The sequence below is a fragment of the Nicotiana tabacum genome, chromosome 19, assembly GCF_000715075.1.
Source record: "Nicotiana tabacum cultivar K326 chromosome 19, ASM71507v2, whole genome shotgun sequence".
Taxonomy (NCBI): Eukaryota; Viridiplantae; Streptophyta; class Magnoliopsida; order Solanales; family Solanaceae; genus Nicotiana; species Nicotiana tabacum.
This window is the reverse complement of record NC_134098.1, coordinates 76,470,445-76,491,036: the sequence shown is the minus strand read 5'-3', so window position 1 is coordinate 76,491,036 and position 20,592 is coordinate 76,470,445. Positions and strand designations below refer to the sequence as shown.

At 40.1% G+C, this 20,592-nt stretch overlaps 2 protein-coding genes across 3 annotated transcripts; one reads left to right on the top strand and one right to left on the bottom strand.

Annotated features, from left to right (window-relative positions):
* Positions 1-1,147: 1,147 nt before the first annotated feature.
* Positions 1,148-4,890, top strand: LOC107774751 (protein CYPRO4-like). The gene is made up of 2 exons (XM_016594394.2): positions 1,148-2,989; positions 4,331-4,890. The coding sequence occupies exons 1-2, from the start codon at positions 1,361-1,363 to the stop codon at positions 4,628-4,630; spliced, it is 1,929 nt and encodes a 642-aa protein (XP_016449880.1). The 5' UTR covers positions 1,148-1,360; the 3' UTR covers positions 4,631-4,890.
* Positions 4,891-5,651: 761 nt separating this feature from the next.
* On the bottom strand, positions 5,652-8,996 carry LOC107774750 (uncharacterized). Of its 2 annotated transcripts, none has more exons than XM_016594391.2 (7): positions 8,864-8,996; positions 8,692-8,765; positions 6,631-6,697; positions 6,417-6,539; positions 6,246-6,329; positions 6,073-6,159; positions 5,652-5,983 (listed from the first exon to the last, which is right to left on the bottom strand). In XM_016594391.2, the coding sequence occupies exons 2-7, from the start codon at positions 8,757-8,759 to the stop codon at positions 5,897-5,899; spliced, it is 516 nt and encodes a 171-aa protein (XP_016449877.1). In that variant the 5' UTR covers positions 8,760-8,765; positions 8,864-8,996; the 3' UTR covers positions 5,652-5,896. The 2 variants fall into 2 exon arrangements, with proteins under 2 accessions (XP_016449877.1, XP_016449878.1); XM_016594392.2 differs by having other exon boundaries at positions 8,692-8,761; positions 8,864-8,952.
* Positions 8,997-20,592: the final 11,596 nt, after the last annotated feature.

Here is a 20,592-nt window from a genome sequence, read left to right as displayed (position 1 = left end):
AATTTTTGAGCTTAAAAATAATGAAAATTTAACCTAAATAGCATCCCACTTAATTACTTAATTTAAAAATAGCCGGTGAATATATAATATATATAATTATGTATAATCGATGTATAAATTATATATATTGGTTAGGAAATGTAAGCAGTGAAACATGCTATTTGTGTAAAGATCCCCTTAAAAATCTCTTTCATTTTAGAGAAATTTTCATAAAGACTATAGTTTAGAGCCTAGTAACTATAGTTTGTTTAATTACCATTTGTAGCTATTGTTCAATTGTTACCAGCTTGTATCACTTGTATTCAAACACGCAACGATTACAACATGTGTCAATTGTATTCGTTCGCGCAACGAAGACAACATATATAAATTGTATTCGTTCGCGTAACGAATACAATATGTATCAATTGTAACCAAGGCGAAATACAAGGATGTATATAAGGGATACAACATATATCGACTGTATTTGTTCATGCAATGAATACAATCACGGCGAAATATAGAAATACAGAAAATAAAATGCTCTTGTTGAGAGTCGAACTCAAGACCTCTGCTAACTAAGCGGACACTTTAACCAACTTAGTTGTGAGAGCTTGTTGCTCTCTTGCTTCAGTTCAAAACAAATTAATCTCATGTTTTATGAATTTGCTATAAGATTTAAACATAGTTACGAATGATCAATTTGCTGAAAGTATAGCTACGAATAAAAAATATATATGTATTTTTGACGTGTCGCGTAATTTTACTTGTAAAGCTGTATTAAACCCAATTTACAAAAGGGATCTTTACACAAATAGCCGGTCATATTCACTTTTTACCTTTTCTAGCCATATACATGGATTATACATTGATTATACATAATTATACACATATAATATATAAAGTATTCATGTATTATATCTTTACCGACTATTTTTAGTTTAAACGGTTTAGTGGGCGGCTATTTGGGTTAATTCTTCTTTACAAAATCCAGACCAATTCGTTATATGAGCCCAATATTCTCCGTGGAAAGTTGGCCCTCAAAGATTGGATTATGGCTGAGTATTTGTGTAAATATCCATATTGGAAAAGCCCAGAGTTTTTTACGCGCAATAACGAAAAGCGTGCCGCCATTTACTTAACGACTAAGCTACGTGTCACCGTCAGATGTACGCCAACTCGCAAATATATATATATCCATTTTCTTCATCTTTGGTTTATACTCTTTCCAAATAAAGCAAATCAAATTCCCCATTCCCGATTTATCTTTTCCACTTTTCCCCGCTTCTGAATTTCAATTTTTGTGATTCCTTTCTTTCTCTCCTTAAAAGAAATTCAAAATCTACTTTTCCAGCGATCATTTGCTCGGAACACCGTGATCATGGGAGCTTCTCACAGTCGTGAAGGTCTAGAACTTTCCGATGATTCAGATTACGATGACGACGAGGAAAGCACCAAAACGGAAAGTGAAGAACAGTACGAAGACGCCGCCGACGATCACGCTTCAACGAGGACTCCGCCGGTGAGTAGCAAAACCCTAGACGAAGTCGATTCTAAACTCAAAGCACTAAAACTTAAGTACGGTTCAGCTGAAACACCGTCTAATCTAAAAAACGCCGTTAGATTGTACTTGCATGTCGGCGGTAACACGCCGAAAGCCAAATGGATAACCTCTCAGAAGCTAGCGTACTATGAATTTGTTAAAACATTGAAAATCGACGGTGATGATGAAGATGATGATTACGAATTGTCAAGTCGAGAGGGGTTTTGGGTTCTGAATGTGGGGAAGAAAATTAGGGCTAAGGTTTCGACTGATATGCAGTTGAAAATGTTTGGAGATCAGAGGAGGGTTGATTTTGTGGATAAAGGAGTGTGGGCTTTGAAATTCTTTGTGGATGATGAGTATAGGGGTTTTATTAGTAAGTTTCAAGATTGTTTGTTTGAGAATGTGTATGGAATGGAGGCTACAGAGGCAAATAAAGTGAAGATTTACGGAAAGGAATTTGTTGGATGGTTAAGACCTGAGGAATCAGATGATGCAATGTGGGAAGATGCAGATTCTGGAGTGTGGAAGGGTAGTGGGAAGAGTCCCATGACGCCGGTGAGGGATAGCCAAGATTTGCTGGAGGAGTTTGAGGAAGCTGCTACTGGTGGAGGAATTCAGAGTCTGGCATTAGGGGCTTTGGATAATAGTTTTCTTGTGAATGATTCAGGGGTGCAAGTTGTGAAAAATTTCAGCCATGGGATCCATGGGAAAGGTGTTTATGTGAAATTTGATGAAAAGGATAAGAGGGGAAGTTCAACCCCAAAAAAGGCTCTTTTGATGCGTGGAGAAACTAATATGATGCTAATGAGCCCTTTTAAGGAAGGGAAGCCTCGATCTACGGGGCTTCACCAATTGGATATTGAGACCGGGAAGATTGTCACTGAATGGAAGTTTGAGAAGGACGGGACTGATATTACCATGAAGGATATAACAAATGATACAAAAGGGTCACAGTTGGATCCTTCTGAATCGACATTTTTGGGCTTGGATGATAACCGGCTGTGTCAGTGGGACATGCGTGATAAGAAAGGAATTGTTCAGACATTAGCCAATACAAGTTCTCCTGTTTTGCATTGGACACAAGGGCACCAGTTCTCTAGAGGGACAAATTTTCAATGCTTTGCCACGACTGGTGATGGCTCCATTGTAGTTGGATCACTTGATGGGAAGATTCGTTTGTACTCGAAGACCTCGATGAGGCAAGCAAAGACTGCATTCCCTGGGCTTGGCTCTCCGATTACACATGTTGATGTTACTTATGATGGCAAATGGATACTTGGCACGACAGATACATATTTGATCTTGATATGCAGTTTGTTTACTGATAAGGATGGGAAGACCAAAACGGGTTTTACTGGTCGAATGGGAAATAAAATCCCTGCCCCAAGATTTTTAAAGCTGACTCCAGTTGATGCGCATATGGCTGGGGCAAATAACAAGTTCCATGGTGGCCATTTCTCATGGGTAAGCATGCTTAATTTATTTAGCTGCTTAACATATAAGTACTCTATAGGTAATTGCTATTGTCATGTTACTTGTTTGTTGAAGGGGCATTACATTGTTAACTCCATGAAAGCTGTCCGTTGTGTTGTGAGTTCATATAAGTTGGTTGTTGCTACTTCCGTATAGGCTCTTATGCAACTTTAGTAAATGCAATGACCTTGGACTTTAATGACTTTATTAACAAAAAAAAAAAAATCCTTGACTGTAATGATTTGTATGGCATACGTAATGACACTTTCGCACTGTTTTTTTTTCCTTGTTTGCCGGAGATCATAAATTATAAGTTTAAAGCTTTACTATAGCTTCTTTTTGTTGCCTCTTGCCATGAAGTTATGGAAGTTTAGCATATGTGATGTCTGCAACCTGCTTTTCTCCATACCTTGGAGGTTACCGCATCCATGATGGTTGCTCATTTCCTTGTATACTATATGTAGCTTCTTCGAAATATGATTTCCTAATCAGCTTTTCTCACCTCAGATTCCACTATGCTGCAATTTAAATCTCGATCCTTTTAGTCATCAGCCTCGATTTATTCTTTATAGTGGCAGTAATCCTTCTTTTCTTTATTTATTGACCAAATTATCTGTTCTGAATGAACCAGATGTTTAAAAGTTTCCTGCAACAAAACAGTTATATCTCTTTCTCAGGATGATTAACCAATGGGAAATATTCTGAAACTTAATGCCTCTATCGTAGGAGTGCTAAAAAATTTTAATTCTTGGTTGGTGAAAAATAGTATTTCTCCAATAAAAGCTTATATATTCAAGATGAGAACTCCAATTGGCTGCTGAAACCCTGAAACTAGCAATTTCTGAAATAGCTGACAGTGCAATATCTTCTTTGCTTCCATATTTTGTTAGGCTATGGGATACTTTTTTCTATATTCTGAAGCAGATTTTGGAAGTTGGCAATAGAGTGGTGGACTGTTGCACTTCTTTGTCTTAGCAAGCTTCTCACATTTGTCTATACCACTGGGAGTCCTCTTCTTTAGCTGCCTACCATCTTTTGTTACCGTGCTTGCAGCAGGTCATGGGCATGTAATATGACCTCTACCGCAGCTGTCGATTGACGGAAGTATAACTTGAATTTGACTATTGTTACAACTTGCACCAGATCCACTGAAGATCTGGTTAATGTTTGTTGCATGAGAATTTGTTTGTCCCGCGGCAGGTTTTACCCTTTTATATGTTTTTCCTTCTCTGATGTAGGTCTATACTGTAGTAACTGTGCATGCTTGTGTTTTCTATTCCTCAAGCTGAAAGTAGGTGAATAACCTGACCTGCCTTGTATGTCATTTTCCAGGTTACTGAAAGTGGAAAACAAGAACGCCACTTGGTTGCAGCAGTAGGCAAGTTTAGCGTGATATGGAATTTCCAGCAGGTGAAGGACAGTGCTCACCGTTGCTATCAGAATCAGCAAGGGCTGAAGAGTTGCTATTGTTACAAGATAGTGCCAAAGGATGAGTCAGTTGTTGAGAGTCGTTTCATGCATGACAAATATGCCGTCAGTGACTCACCAGAAGCTCCTTTGGTTGTGGCAACTCCAATGAAAGTTACTTCCATCAGCATGTCTGGCAAGAAGCGGGGGCTGGGAACTAGTTGACCGGTGATTTGATCAATGCGTGCAAGAAAAACTTTCTATTGTGTATGTAGGAAGGTTTGAGTTCATTTTTTTTTTTACGATCCCTGTATTGTTTTATCGTTTATTTGTTTGTGTTTATGTTTTACAAACTGCTTTTTAAACCGCATACTGTAAGTACGAGTGGAATTCTTATGAGTTATGACGTGCAAGATATTGTGTCAGAGAATGTTTGGATGAAGAAGTTTGTGCATATAATTCAAGTCAAATAAATTCAAGCCCTATGATTTTCTGTTGGCATATCAATTCTAGCCTTCCACTGTGCATGAACAGTACAATCTAGAAGGGTCTTTGCACACTTTTACTTGCCAGTGCTCGTAGGTCGAGTTGTGATGCAAGATTAACTTAAGTGTCAAATAAGTAATAAATTCTGGAACAAGTTTTAGAATTGAATCTGGCAGCTAAGTTCTCTTGTCATCCAACTTAAGTTGTTAAGATTACGGTGGCCTATCTTGCACAGGAGGTGATATCAGGTAATTCTTCGCATTTTCTTTTATAATGCCAGATTAGGCATAAAGTGAATTTCACGTATAGCGACTGCACTTTCCTGACTAAACCATACAATTCAAAACTATTTTTGTTACATTACAGTAATCGAACTTTACTCACTGTAGCATAAAGTTATAGAACCATCTCGTCATATTAAAGTAACTTAATTTTTTCTGTTACAACAGTAAAGCCACAAAACTTTACTCATTATTATAACAATAAAGTCCCAAAATTTTACCCATTTAAGAGTAAAATCACCTTGATAGGTAGGTTTTGTTGTCACAGTAGGTAAAGTATTGGACTTTACTATTGTAGTAGATAAAAAACAATTACTTTAACGTGACAAAAGATAATTATATTACTAATACTATAATGGTATATAAGATTTAGTGACTTGACATTTAAAATGAGTAATATTCAATTATTTTAATGTGACGAAAAAATAGTTTTGTGACGCTTAAATTATATGTAATTAAACCATAAGCCATCACTAGTGACTACAGAATCTCTCCGACATTGAACATAAGCCAAACAAAATACAACATCAGAGAATGTTTAACAGGGACCAAATAGCGCCTATGAAGCAATCAGAGTAGCAAAATGGTATTTTCACACAAGGTTCGGGAAGTTATTTCTCAGACAACAGTTTACAAATGAAAAAGATAAAATAAATAGTGCCCTCCCCAGACCCCCACGGTGTGGGATAATACTGGGTATGTTGTTGGCGTAGGCGTGCAATTCTCATAAAGCATCTCGGGCAGCAATTCTGCAGGTGATGGCATCAGCAAGTGATGATATCTCCAGCTCCAGATTAGATATCTTGTAATGCTGTCAAATTTCAAATTATTAATTCATAATGAAAAAGGAAGCATGACCATACTCCTCCAAACCACTTGAAAAGATAGCTATCCACCCACCTTTTGAATCTGAGCTTGGTTTATTCTTTGTTCCAATTCCTTCAAGTCAATCTCCTTGCCCTTTATGAGTTTTTCTATGGCCACCATCTAGTTGCAAAGTAAGAACACATCATTACCGCCAAGAAAAAGAAGTCAATAAATCAACTCGGGTGACATAAACAATGTTGCCTCACCTCATCAACCGAAGCACTAAAGCGTGCTGCAAGGATGTAGCTTGTGTTATCTGCAATGCCACATCTTTTCAAAGATTCTGATATCTACTACGATCAAGCAGAGCTAAAGTCAATGGACCACAAAAGGATAAAATCCACTCAATCATTAGATTTAGCCTTAAATCTACTTACATGCTTAGATCCTGAATAGTTGTAAACAAGCTCAGAGTGGAGGGTCCGTGTAGTCAGTGAATCCCGTGATTTAGCTACAAGTGCCTTGTGTGCAGCTGCCAAAACAGGAAATACTTCTGGAATCTGTTGTAATATGCCCAAAAATGAAATCAGCTTGATATGCACAAAGCAAAAACAAGGGAGCTTTGAATGAGAGAGTGAAGAGTGTACTTACAAGTGATGCATTCAGAAATGCTACTTCTGGCTCCAAAGTTGCTGACTGCATTAAATCCAGTAGTTCTCTGAAAAAGATGGTCACTTAGGTTTATTTTAACTTTAGTCATTAATGTAGTTTTGTATTAAGCATAACTTATTTTTCTGATTCTAATTGTTCGCATTTGCTGATATTATCTTTTACTTCAGTTTAGAACTTAATGAGTATCTTCCCTTTTTGGCAAAGCAAACTTTTCCATGTTGGCACCCAAAAATTGGATCACAGGAAACCTAAGATTGCACAATACACATAGTTTTCAAAGATTTTTCAATAAAACAAAACAGTACAACAATTTCCTTCTAGGCAATACCCCTAAAAATTATACTTCCAGAAGATGCACACTTTTTGTCAACAAATTTTGTCTCTTCTTGTTGCTCTTTTTGATCTGTGAATTAGCTTAGCTCATTGGTGCCAAATAGGCTCAAGGTGGTCAGCTGAATACCCTTCACCAAAAAATTATTTTGTGTATATAGGTCAAATATTACTTCTTATACATATATACCCTTAGCAAACTTCCGGGCTTCACCACTGTTTCTAGATGCCTAATGCCGAGTAGAGTATAGTTTTCAGATAAAACATGAATTAATCCCATGTTGTTTCTAGTGCTGAGTGCAGTCTTTTTTCTTTTAGCTGGGGGGTGGGGGTTTAGGCAGCATTGGGGATAAGTTCTAGTACTTACTGCACATGAAGCTATCAGAAGAAAGCCTGAAAGTGCAACTATGTAGTCTGGTACTTCCTGAAAAGGAAACGCTTGATATTTTGGATACAACTGAATCGGGATATAAGAAAATCTTATGACAGAGTAAAAGTCATGGATCAATTTTTTCCACATCTTCTTTATACTGTTAGGCTTTTGCAAACTAGTGCAGCATAGCTATGTATAGCAACAAGCCTCAGACTAGTGTTACAATTAGTATGACAATTCTAAATGATAAGTCCCTCATTCGACAAAATTGTGTTTATTTTTGTGTCGAAAGATAGAGAAGTTCTCTCCTGAACTTAGCACCGTTCATTCGGTGCACAGTTAGATTAATTTGGTCCTAATTACCCCTGATACTTGGCTATTTGAATGTCTAGACCCCCCAAAGAGCCACCTGGCACAACAAGTGGTTTCAAATGATGAGAGAGTAATTTTAATGCCACATCAGATCATTTCACGGTAATAAAGGCTGAAATTACCATTTTCCTTAAAACTTTTTTTCCGTTCCCAACGGTTATTTCCCTTCTTCCTATTTCTTTTCTCCTTCTTCTATCCTCTTCTTTTTCTTCCATAAAATTTCAGCTCTTACTATTTCTTACCTTCTCATATGCTAAAAGTCCTCGAGGTTCCAATTTCTCCCCAGTAGTACCCTCATTGACTTCGGCTTTACTAATCACTAAATTGGTTTCACTGGAACCCATCGTAACTAGCATTTGCTGCTGTATAAACCAATTTCAAAATGGGATAACTGCTCGATAGGGCATGAGTTCTAGTATCACACGCATTTCCTCATAGGAACATCAATTTTTCTTCGTCTCCTCCTTTTTTATTAGATAACATTTTTTATCCCCATCTTTATCACCTTGACAACATCATGGACTAATGCAAACCCCGAACAAAGATACTTCGATGCAGGCATTATGGCGTATTAAAGTCAGTTGTTTTATGTCTAGAAACTTCAATTTCGGCCTAATTTAGGATTTTTTTTTTTTTCTTGTTGGGTCTCGTTTAGGATTTTGTTTCTGATTTAATTTTTTTGGATTTAGCACAGGCTAGATGTCAGAATTGCTTGTGGACATTTTCGATTTTTCGATAAAGCACATTTACCCCTACATCTTTAAGCCAGTGTGTTAACAGCCAAGCAACTTACATTTAAGCTATAGGGGAAAAACCAAGTAAGGTCTACCATAATTTTTAAAAAGATAGGCCCTTTAGTAATCATTCACAACATAATTACCAACAATTACTCAAAAGATAGGCATACAAAAATGAATTCCAGACTTAATTAGTTGTATAAAGACATCAGAGAGAAAATAACGTACTTAGAATTTGTAACATCGCAGAAAAGGGCAAGACAAAGGGTGGTTCCACCAACTTCGAACGCCTTCATTGCTAACTGAAAACAAAACAAAACAAACTAAAAAAATCATGAAATTCTGGTAGCAGAAATGAGAAGTGAGAAACTTGAGATGCAAAAATAATAGAGAAGGCAACCTTTGTCGTGCCAAACTCAGCTCAAAAGAAGCTAAGAAGAATTCAAGCACGTCGCCAGGGAAAGTGGCGGCGCTGCACTGGTACAGTGTAATCTGGGGTCAAAACTATATTTTAATTTCTACTAAGGTAGATCTTATTCGAGTAATTACACAATGGTCCCTGAATTTTTCGTGTAATACCTTTTTCTTCCCTGATATTTCTTTTCTTTTTCTATCTGATTTCCTCATAATTGATAAGCCAATTCTTTCCCGGATTTTGACATGTCTATAAAAACAAATCCTCAAAGTTCAGTGCTAATCTTATTTTCATACTATAAAAATAAGGATAAATGGAAGAGAAACATACTTTTTTTAATGATCTGATTGAATGGTTGGAAGAAAGGAGGAGTGTTAATTTCATCATGTAAAAGTGTATGAGATTGGACAAGTTTGCTTATGATTCATTAATTAACTCGTTTTAACTCAAAATATTTGTTTCTCTAAATTTTAGTAGAAATATCATCTTAGAAATGCAATAATTAATACCTCATACAAAATTTAACCTTTTTTTGTAAGTCCAACTATATGTTGAATATTTTAGTAAGTCATAGGAAATTCAAATCTGAATTGATCAAAGCTTATAATCTAATAATACCATTTGGAGTTTCTCCTACAATAGACGTGGTTCAATTTCCATTATCTTCTTATTCTTTCAACTTCTTCCATTTATGTTATAGAAAAATTTGCAATAAAAAAGAAGAAAATTTCAATATATTCCTCAAGTATGTATTTACAAGTTAAAAGCTTTTGTTTACGGTTTGTTTGGATGGCTGTTATTCATCGTTTCATAATGTATCGTATGGTACTTATATTATTGTACTGTATCGTTTTGATGTATATAATATTTGGATATATTATTGATTACCTGTAAAATGGTATAGTTGAATTTATATGTGGTTTCTAGACAAGTGAACTAATTTGATCCTGAAATAATGCAATAATTAAAGAAATGTACAATACTTAGCCTTGGAATGTAGATGAAACGACAGAGATGACAGTTCCGGGAACAAGGTTTCCCGGCACAACAATGATGAGATCAAAAAATAAGAAAGTAAGATTGTATTAAGCTTTATATAAAATGTAGTATGTGTTTAGCCAGAAAATTCATGTCCTTTACAATGACCACTTAGCTCACTATTTATAGCTATGTCTCGGGAAGGAGGTCCTAGGATCGTACCCTCCTTTAATGTCAATTATGAGGGTCATTGATGAAGATGTAACGGTAAACACAAATGCCAAATTCTTTGTAACGGACCGTCGCTCTTAATGCGACAGAATATTCCCTATTAAATGCTACCGGGCGCAGAGAATTTAACACACCTTTATGAACGTTATCCTTTCCGGTGACAAGCGAAATGGCTGTGTTCGGCCATCCCCGTCTTAGGTTCCACGTTTTCTCCCTTTAGATGACCACGTGTCATATCATATTTCACCCTATACATATAGTCCCCCTGTTTTTCGGTGACATAACTTTGTGTTACCGAAAAGTTGGTAGAAACACCTTTTTGGCGGGAATTACTATAACTCCCTCTGAAGGTTCCTGACAGTTGATTAGACGCGTGTCTCTCTGCATTTAATACCCCGAACACACGTCATCCCATGATTCAACACAAATTTTGCCGATTATCGAGGTAATCATGGCCATAAACTTAGCCGCCAAAATTTTACTTATACGCAACATTCTTTTCCTTTTGCGTTTCATAATTTCTCGAGCTTCCAATTTGCATCTCTGTTTTCCATCCTCTCTTTAAATCTTTTCAAACTCAAAACCTTTTCCTTCTTCTTTTTCAATGGCTTCTTCCTCCAAGCGTGCTGGTTCTACAAAGAACAAGAACAAAATCGAGGACTCTAATCCTCCAATGGTGGGTTCCATCATCCCAAAAAAACTCGGTACCACAGAAGATCTCGAAGAGAAATTCCCTATTGCTAACCCTCGTACATGGGCTATTAGTAGGTATCCTTCTTCCATTCGTCCTTCCAGTATTCTTGTTGTGAAGGAACACTGTCGCTGCCATGACTTGGATATCATTGCTCCTGATCTATCGGAGCGAGTGACCCTTCCTAAGGAAGATTTTATACACTATTAAATGTATCCTTTTACTTTGGGTGCGTTTTCTATGAGTGAAGAAATTGATTCCGTGATTGCGGAGTTTTGCCTTCGCTACCAAGCGTATTTGGCACAGGTAAGTCCTTCGGTATGGAGGACGGTCGCCTATTTTCGACACCTGTACTAGGAAACTGAAGATGAGCTAACCTTAGCTCATATGATAAATCTCTATTCCCCCAAAATCTTCCGCGGGGGAATAATAAACTTCTGCAAGAGTGGCCACCATGCTTTGCTGTCTAGCATGGATACTGGAAACGACCGTGGGTGGATGAAACGGTTCGTTGCAGTTGCCACCAATGACATCATTCCGACAACAGCTTCATCATTTCCGCCCGCTTGGAACCGCACTCGTAAGCTCTTTGTTTTGTATTTCTTTTTACTAGATATTCTTTTGTGGTCGTATCAACTCTTCACCCTTCACATGTTTCAGCAATTCGATGGATCCTACCGGTGGTGGAAGGTTTGGACCGATGGGTTCAGAGCCCGAAACTCATTTGTGGAAAGAACTGGCCCTTAAATATGGGTGGAAGGCCAAAAATCATGGTAGTTTTAGTTTACCTTGCTTCCATTTTTTTTGTATATGGAGAACTTGGTTGAATCCTTCTGACTTGTTCACGAAATTAGGTCTACCTGCAGGCTCTGTTGCTGTCCCCGAGGAGGACATTTTGGCTGATCCTACTGATGCAGCGAGGCTGCTTCAGGAAGCACTTACTCGAACAGGTATCTCCGGGCCTGTTTCAAGCGCAAATACTTCTTTACGGAGTCCCCGACCGGAGGATAAGCAACCAAAGAGAAGACGTTCCTCCGCGACCGAGGAAAAGAATAAGAGGGCAATGACTGATGCCCCCGAACCATCTCCGGTGGTGATAATGACTGGTCCTCCTTTCGGGCTGGTCATAGACACCGTGATGATTGATGAAGATGAAGAAGCTAGCGATGAGGGAGCTTCTCTACATAGAGGGCGATGATCATCATCATCTCAACAGGATTCTCGACCTGTTGAGATAGTTACACCAACTGGAGACGATGTCTCGGCACTTTGGGGAGAGTATGATTTGGTAGAAAATGCCAACTCCTATTTTCGGGCCCCAATTGTTGTAGCCGATGCTGCGGGACTGAGTACCGGGTCCCTGCCGTCTTTGGTTGGCGAGCATCCAACATCCAGCACTGCATTTGATGTAGCTGCTTCTCATTCTTCAACTTTATCATCTTCATCTCCACCTTCACCAACACCAGCAACTGCTACATCACTTCCATCTTCAACCACTCTTCCACCAACAGTTGCTACATCACCTCCATCAGTCGCATCTGACCATGAAGAAGGCGTTCCTCTTCTACAGTCCCTAGTTCATGGGAATTTGGGGCAAAATTATGCTGCTCCTTCTGAAGATCCACAAAGTAGGAGGAATGTTATTCTTTCAGTCTCTACCGGATGTAACTTGTTATCCCGGTCGGTAGAGCTTGCTAATTATCTGAAGCTTTTGGCTTTAGAAAAAGACTGGAAAAAGATTCGGGCACTCTTGGGAGAATGCTTGTCGAACAATGCTATGCACAATGCCGCAGCGGTACGTTCTTTTCTTCCTTCATTATTCTTCTACTTTTGTTTGAATGTATTCTAATTTTCACTTCTTCTTATTTTGTAGGCCAACTTTCTTGCTTCTGAGGGACTTCAAAGGTTGATTCGTGAAAAGGAAGAACTTACTTTTGAATGGAATCAGCTTTTGGTGGAACGAGACCAAACTGTTCTCCACCGCTCGGAACTGGAAAGCAAAGCTACTAAGGCCGTTGTTTTGGAGGCTCGCTTGCAGCGGAGCGAGCAAGAATGGTAACCCTTATCTAAGAAATTGGCCCGCTGAGGGTTAGATTTGATGAGGCTAAGTTCAAATGGGCTGAAGTCTAGGACGCCGTTCTTGCTGCAACCGAGCGCTAGGCTGCTATTGCCGAAAAAGTAACTAACTTAAAAGGAGCCTTGAACTCCAAAATCGAATCGCTTGCTACTGTGGGGGCGAAACAAGCCCAGCTAGAGGAGAAGTACAAGAAAACTATCGAGCATAATAGGCTTTTTAGTTCAACTATCTGCTACCTTGACGTCAGCCTCAAATCTGCTAGGTCCGTCAGGGAAAGCCTTTCTGCCGAGGTTACCCGACTCAAAGAAGAACTTAAGTGCCGAGCGACTTCCTTCGTTATCGAAAAAACTTACTCCATGTATAGCATGAGGAGAAAAACCTTGGATGAGGCCAAAACTAGTATCATCGACTTTGATGCCGAAATTGCTAAGGCCCGAGAGCTTGAGTTAGCTGCCAAAAATGGACTCCCGGCGTAGTCTGATGCTCCTGGTTCTTCTGGTTTCGGTTCTGAGTTTTTGGAAACTAAAGAGAGATCAAAAGGTGACGATGCTGAAGACCAAACTGGGGAAAACGTCGAGCCATCGGTGGACCCACCTACTTCTCCCGGGAATGCAGACACTTCTCTTCCTCCTGGTTCCGGAGGCGCTGCAGTTTAGCTTTTATTTTCTTTTTCTCATTTTAAACTTTTACCGTTTTGGCATGTTCTTGTAAATACAAACATATTTTTGCTCAAGTATCGTTTGAGTCTTACTTTCATTTGAATATCTATGCAAGTTTTTAATCTTTGCATTTGCTCAAGAGTTCAGCGCATATTTTCCTGTTCGCGCTTTACTATGTGTAGTCTCGAATGTGTTTTCCTCGAAGCACTTTGGTTCCGAGCATTATCCCTTTTATGTGAGAGTTTATAAGTATTTGTGCAAGTTTACTTTTTGCGTCCTTTTCATACGTGGCTTTGGGTGTATTATTCCCCGAAGGCATTTTTGATTCCGGACATAGATTTTTCCGGAACCAACCCTTTAGCATGAGGGTTTTTATAAGAGAGGACCCTCTTATGTTTACGGTGCTCTTGAAGAGGACGTCTCCTGTTCATTACGGCACTAACATTTGAAGTACTTGTTTAACTTTTAAATGACAAAGTTTATTCATCGTTCAGACAAGAAACAAGATAAAAATAAAAGGATTTCATTTTATTCCTTCTATTTTCAAAAAATATATAAGTATTTGCTATGCTGAAAAGAAATTTCCATTACTTGTGGCTATCTTGTACAACTTGTTTTTACGGGGTTGGCTGCGTAGTCCGCGGTCCCGATGATGCGTTTAGTTTTCGGATTTTCGTTCCTCGGTTGATGTGGCAGTCATTGTTGTCGTATCCTCATATCATTCCCCGCCAGTGTTCGAATACGAAGAGTGCGAATTGGAACACTAGAAGTCTTGTATCTTCGAAGATTCCACTAATGAATTGCTAGATAATCCTCAACTTGGTAACACAACTTTACTTCCCCTCAGGAATTTATGTTATCGAGCGAAGAAATATCTAACAACCCTCTAGTGGTTTGTGCTCATGAACGGTTGGGTAACCTTTGTTCGGTAGCAAACTTAACTTTCCAGTGGGAATTTGCTACCGAACCAAAGATTATCTAACCGTCCCCGAGTGTAAGCTTGCTTGTTTTCCTTGCTATCAAAAGTCTTATTGATGTTGTATTCGTAGTATGCTTTCTGTTGTTGTCTCATTAAAAACCTTGTCAGAAAAACCCAATTGGGACAAAAACTGAACGAAGGGAAAAAGAGTGCAGCACGTACTTTCCGCTTGAATAATGTTCATCAGCAATAATATCTTTTGAGGTGTGCCACGTTCCAGTTGCTAGGCAACTTGTCTCCCTTCTGGTTCTCCAACTCGTATGATCTTTTCCGAGTAATAGCTGAAATTCGGTAGGGACCTTCCCACGTTGGACCTAGCTTCCCCGCGTTGAGCTCCTGGGTGTTTTAGGTTACTTTCCTCAGAACCAAGTCTCCTACTTTGAAATAACGGAAGTTGGCTCTTCAATTATAATATCACTCCATTCTCTGCTATTGAGCTACCATTCTTACATACGCTAAGTCCCTGCATTCCTCGAGCAGTTTTAAGTTGATTAACATTGCTTCGTTATTCGATTCTTCACCTTCCTGAAAATATCTCAAAGTAAGTTCACCTACTTCCACCAGGATTAGGGTTTCAACATCGTACACAAGGGAAAAAGGAGTTTCTCCTATACTTGATCTGGTCGTTGTTCGGTAGGCCCATAGGACTCCGGGCAATTCTTCGGGCCATTTGCCTTTTACTGCTTCCAACCTTTTCTTGAGGTTTTGAATAATCACTTTGTTTGTTGACTCCGCTTGACCGTTTGCGCTCGGATAATAAGGGTAAGATGTGATCCTATTTATCTTCAAATCTTCGAGAAACTTTGTAACTTTTTTGCCGATAAACTGTTGCCCATTGTGGCATGTTATTTCTTTTGGTATTCTGAAGCTGCAAATTATGTTTTTCCCATAGGAAATCGACCACTTTACGTTCTCCGATCTTCTGATAAGGACCTGCCTCCACCCATTTAGAAAAATAGTCAGTCAAAATTAAAAGAAACCTTACCTTCCTGGGAGCCGGTGGCAGCGGTCCGATGATGTCCATCCCCTATTTCATGAACGGCCATGGGAATAGAACCGAATATAATGATTCCGTCGGTTGGTGTACTAGTGGTGTGTAGCGTTGGCACTTATCACATTTTTATACGAAGTCTTTGGCGTCTTATTCCATGTGAGGCCAGTAATATCCTTCCCGTAATAACTTCAACACCAAAGAATCTGTGCCCCAGTGATTGCCGCATATCCCTTCGTGGACTTCTCTCATGACACAATTAGCTTCTGACGCTCCTAAGCATCGAGCCAGCGGGCCTTGGAAGGTTTTTCTACACAGTTGGCCTCACTTGAAGATATATCATGCAACTTTGGCGTGTAATGCCCGTGACGCTTTGGGGTCTTCAGGCAACTTCCCGTGCTCGAGATAGTTTATTATTTCATTTCTCCAGTCCCAGACCAGACTAGTCGTATTTACCTCATAGTAACCGGCTGTATCCAGGACTGAGCTCATCAGTTGTACTACCATCCCGAATTCTGATTCCTTTATTTCCGTCGATAATCCAAAGTTTGCTAATGCATCCGTTTTTGTGTTATCCTCCATCAGGATGTGAGTGATTGACCACTCCTAGAATCACGACAAAAGTGCCTGGACCTTTACCGCATATTGTTGCATACGTTCTTCTTTGGTATTAAAAATCCCGTATACCTGATTTACCACCAGCTGCGGGTCACATTTAATTTCGATAACCTCGGAATCAAGTCCCTAGGCCAATTCGTGCCCTGCAATCAAAGCTTCATACTCTGCTTCATTGTTAGTTAAAAGGATCATTCCGATGGCTTGCCTTAGGGTTTTCTCCTAAGGCGTGATTAAGATTATTCCGAGTCCAGACCCATTTAAGTTGGAGGATCCGTTCGTAAATAAGGTCCAGATCCCCGATGTTGATTTTGACACCATTATTGCCTCTTTGGTTGCCAAAGGCAGCAGTCCCGGACTGAAATCAGCCACGAAGTCAGGCAAGACTTGCGACTTAATTGCAATCCTTGGTTTGGATTCTATGTCAAACTCACTCATTCCAACAACCCATTTGGCCAATCTGCCCGAGAGCTCGGGTTTATGGAGGATGTTCCGCAAAGGGAAGGTAGTCACCACAACTATCAGGTGATATTGGAAGTAGGGGCTCAGCTTCCGAGCGACGACTACGAGATCTAAGGCCAGTTTTTCCAAATGTGGGTAGCGAGTTTCTGCACCCGTTAAAATTTTGCTAACGTAATAAATTGGAAATTGCGTACCTTCGTGCTCCCGGACTAAAATTGCACTTACTGCTACTTCTGAAATCGCGAGGTAGACTAGCAATGTTTCACCTTCTTTTGGTTTTGAGAGAAATGGAGGGCTCGATAAGTATTTCTTCAGATCCCTCAGAGCCTGATGGCACTCCAGTGTCCATTCGAAATAATTCTTCTTTTTGAGCAGTGTGAAGAAGCGATGACATTTTTTCGATGACCGGAAAATGAACCTGCTCAAAGCTGCTAATCTTCCTGTGAGACTTTAGACTTCTTTTACGTTCGACAATTAGTCCGGGATATCCTCTATGGCCTTGATTTTGTCGGGGTTTACCTCAATTCCCCTTTGTGAGACCAGAAATCCCATAAACGTACCGGAACTAATCCCGAACGCGCACTTCTCGGGATTAAGCTTCATATTATGCTTCCTCAGGATGCCGAATATTTCTTGCAAATGCTTAAGATGGTCACCTGCATTCAAAGACTTAACGAGCATATCGTCTATATAAACTTCCATAATCTTTCCTATTTGCTTTTCGAACATCTTATTTACGAGTCGTTGATAAGTGGCTTCGGAGTTTATCAACCCGAAGGGCATTACATTGTAACAATATGTACCGAAATTCGTTATAAACGAAGTTTTTTCTTGATCTTCCAGGTCCATCTTGATTTGGTTGTACCCAGAATAAGCACTAAGGAAACTCATCAACTTATGCCCGGCCGTGGCATCAATCATTTGATCGATATTTGATAGTGGGAACGAGTCTTTCGGGCACACCCTATTAAGGTATTTATAGTCTACACACATGCAAAATTTATTATTCTTCTTAGGAACTACTACTACATTGGCTAGTCAGTCCGGATACCTTACCTCTCGGACCGAACCGATTTTAAACAAGTGAGTTACCTCTTCTTTGATGAATTTATTCATGGCCTCGGCAATAGGGCATTTCTTCTACCTTACCAGAGGTACGTTGGGATCCAAACTCAGGTTGTGCATGACTATTTCCGTCGGGATACCTGTCATATTCTCGTGCGACCATGCAAAACAATCAACATTAAAATTATGGAATTCAATAAAACCAGACCTGAGGTCCGGGTGCAGTCCTTTCCCCAAATGGAATTTTCTCTCTAGGAATTCCTCGAACAATGCAACTTGCTCCAGTTCCTCCATCGTGGACTTAGTTGTATCCGTCTCTTCTGAAACTTGGAAATGTCTTGGCACCTGATATTATTCTGACGACTCTGCTTCCGGGCTAACTCCTTCTAGCTCGGGAGTAGGTGCAGGTTCCTGTAATTGCTATGGCGTGTGTTCCTTCCCTTTGCTACTAGAAACTGAGATTGCATTCATCTCCCTTGCTGCCGGTTGATCACCTCTTATATACTTGATTCCTTCGGGCATTGAAAACTTTAGCAATTGGTGATATGTTGAGGGTACAACTTTCATCTCGTGTAACCATGGCCTTCCTAGGATGATGTTGTATCCCATATCACCATCTACTACTTCAAAGAGATTTGTTTTCATTACCCCTTCAGCATTTGTGAGCAGTAAAATCTCTCCCTGGGTCGTCACGCTCGCAAGGTTGAGTCCAGTGAGGAGCTTTGTTGCCGGGATAATGCTTCAGGTGAGTTTAGCTTGCTCCAATAATCTCCATTGTATGATATTAGCCGAACTTCTTGGATCCACCAGAACACATTTAATCTTAAAATCTAACACATTTAAAGAAATTACCAGTGCGTCGTTGTGTGATAACAACAATCCGTTTGCGTCCTCCTCCGTAAAAGTGATATCGTCTTCCCGGAGTCTTTTAATATGAGTTATTGATACTTTCGTCTTCTTTGCTGCCGAAAAGGTGACCCCGTTAATCTCATTCCCCCCGAAGATCATATTGATCGTTTGGTGTGGAGGTTCTTCTCTTGCTTTCGGAAGTTCCGTGCTATCTCTGTTACGATCATAATTGTTCTTAGCTCGGTCACTCAAGAGTTCTCTGAGGTGACTATTCTTCAATAGTGTTGCCACCTCCTCTCGGAGGTGTCGGCATTCCCCTGTCTGGTGACCGTTCATCCTATAGTACTTGCACCATAAGTTGGGATATCTCTGGCTAGAATCAGATCTCATAGGTCTCGGGAATCGTGCATCTTTAATGTATCTCATGGCTGACACCAGCTCCACTATACTGACGTTGAAGTTATATCGATAACTTAGGGTAAGAAGAATCCTGAAACCCCGACATCTCCTTGTCCTGGAGTAATCTATTATTTCGACCACAATCGGTCCCTCTGTCAGTGATGAACTTGTTTGCTGCCCGGAAGTTTCTGCCATGGCCTTCGGTCCGCCCGTAGGGAAAAAAACCGGCCCCTCAAAGTCCGTCTATCCACGTCATAATCATCCTTTGATTTTCTCTGCTTTTCTCTCGTCTTTTGGCCGATGATGTGGAATCGACCTGGTCATCTTCGATCCTTATCTTTGACTCGTACCGGTTATGGACATCTGCCCAAGATGTTGATTGGAACTCAAACAAGCTCTTGTTCAGATTCCGGGAAGCGTCTGAGCTTCTCGGGTTCAATCTTTTTGTGAATGCTTCACCTGCCCATTCATCCGGGACAACCGGGAGCAACATTGTTTCTTTCTGGAATCGGGTAACGAATTCTTCTAGTAATTCGGATTCTCCTGTGCGATCCTGAATATGTCGGCCTTCCGGGATTATACTTTTCTGGCCCCAGCATGAGCCTTGATGAAAGAATCCGCGAGCATCTCAAAGAAATCTATGGAATGCTCGGGTAATAATGAATACAGCGTTAGGGTTCCCCTCGTGAGAGTTTCTCCAAATTTCTTTAGCAGCACATATTCAATTTCGTGAGGAGCTAGATCATTTCCTTTTACCGCCGTTGTGTGTGGGGTAATATACTCCTGTGGGTCTGAAGTCCCGTCATACTTTGGCATTTCAGGCATTCTGAACCGCTTCGGGATTAGTTCTGGTGTCGCGCTCGGCTTGTACGACAATTAAGTATACTTCTTCGAGTCTAGGCCTTTCAATATTGGCGGCGCGCCCGGAATTTGGTCCATGCAGGCGTTTACTTCCCTCATAAACCGTAAAGGTTCATTCTTGAATGGGTCGCTCTCGTTGTTGAGACCGAATCTACTCCCCCTAGCTCCGTCGGAGCCAACTTCATCCCTGGGAGTGTTGTTGTTGACTCTCTGCGTCGTTTGGTTTGCGGGAACATCGAGTGGAATTGTATCTCGTCTGTTTGCATTATCTGAAGCCCCCGATAGCGCCTGCTTCAGTTCTGTCATAACCTGATCATGCCGCGTGAGATGGCCTAGAATGATTACTTGCTCTCACAGGATCCTCACCGCATCCACGACATGCTCCTCATCAGCATCATCGGGAGTTGTCTCTCGAACCTGTCGAGGGTTCGGCCTGTCATGCATCGGCGTTGCGTCATTTCCCTCATTGCGGGTGTCACTGATTGAATCCTCGAAATGAGGTTGATCCCCTCGAATTTCAGGGTTGTGCGTATTGTTAACGGTGTTATCTGCCATTTTTTATGAATTTTTCTAAGACAAAATAATCAAATCACGTTAGTAAAAAAAGCGAGGATCAATTTAATTGTATGGCTGTCTAGGCCCCACGGTGGGCGCCAAACTGTTTACCCGGCGGTACAGTTGAATTTATACGTGATTTCTAGACAAATGAACTAAGTTGATCCTGAAATAATGCAATAATTGAAGAAATGTACAATACTTAGCCTTGAAATGCAGATGAAATGACAGAGATGACAGTTCCGGGAACAAAGTTTTCGGGTACAGCAATGATGAGATCAAAAAGCAAGAAAGTAAGATTG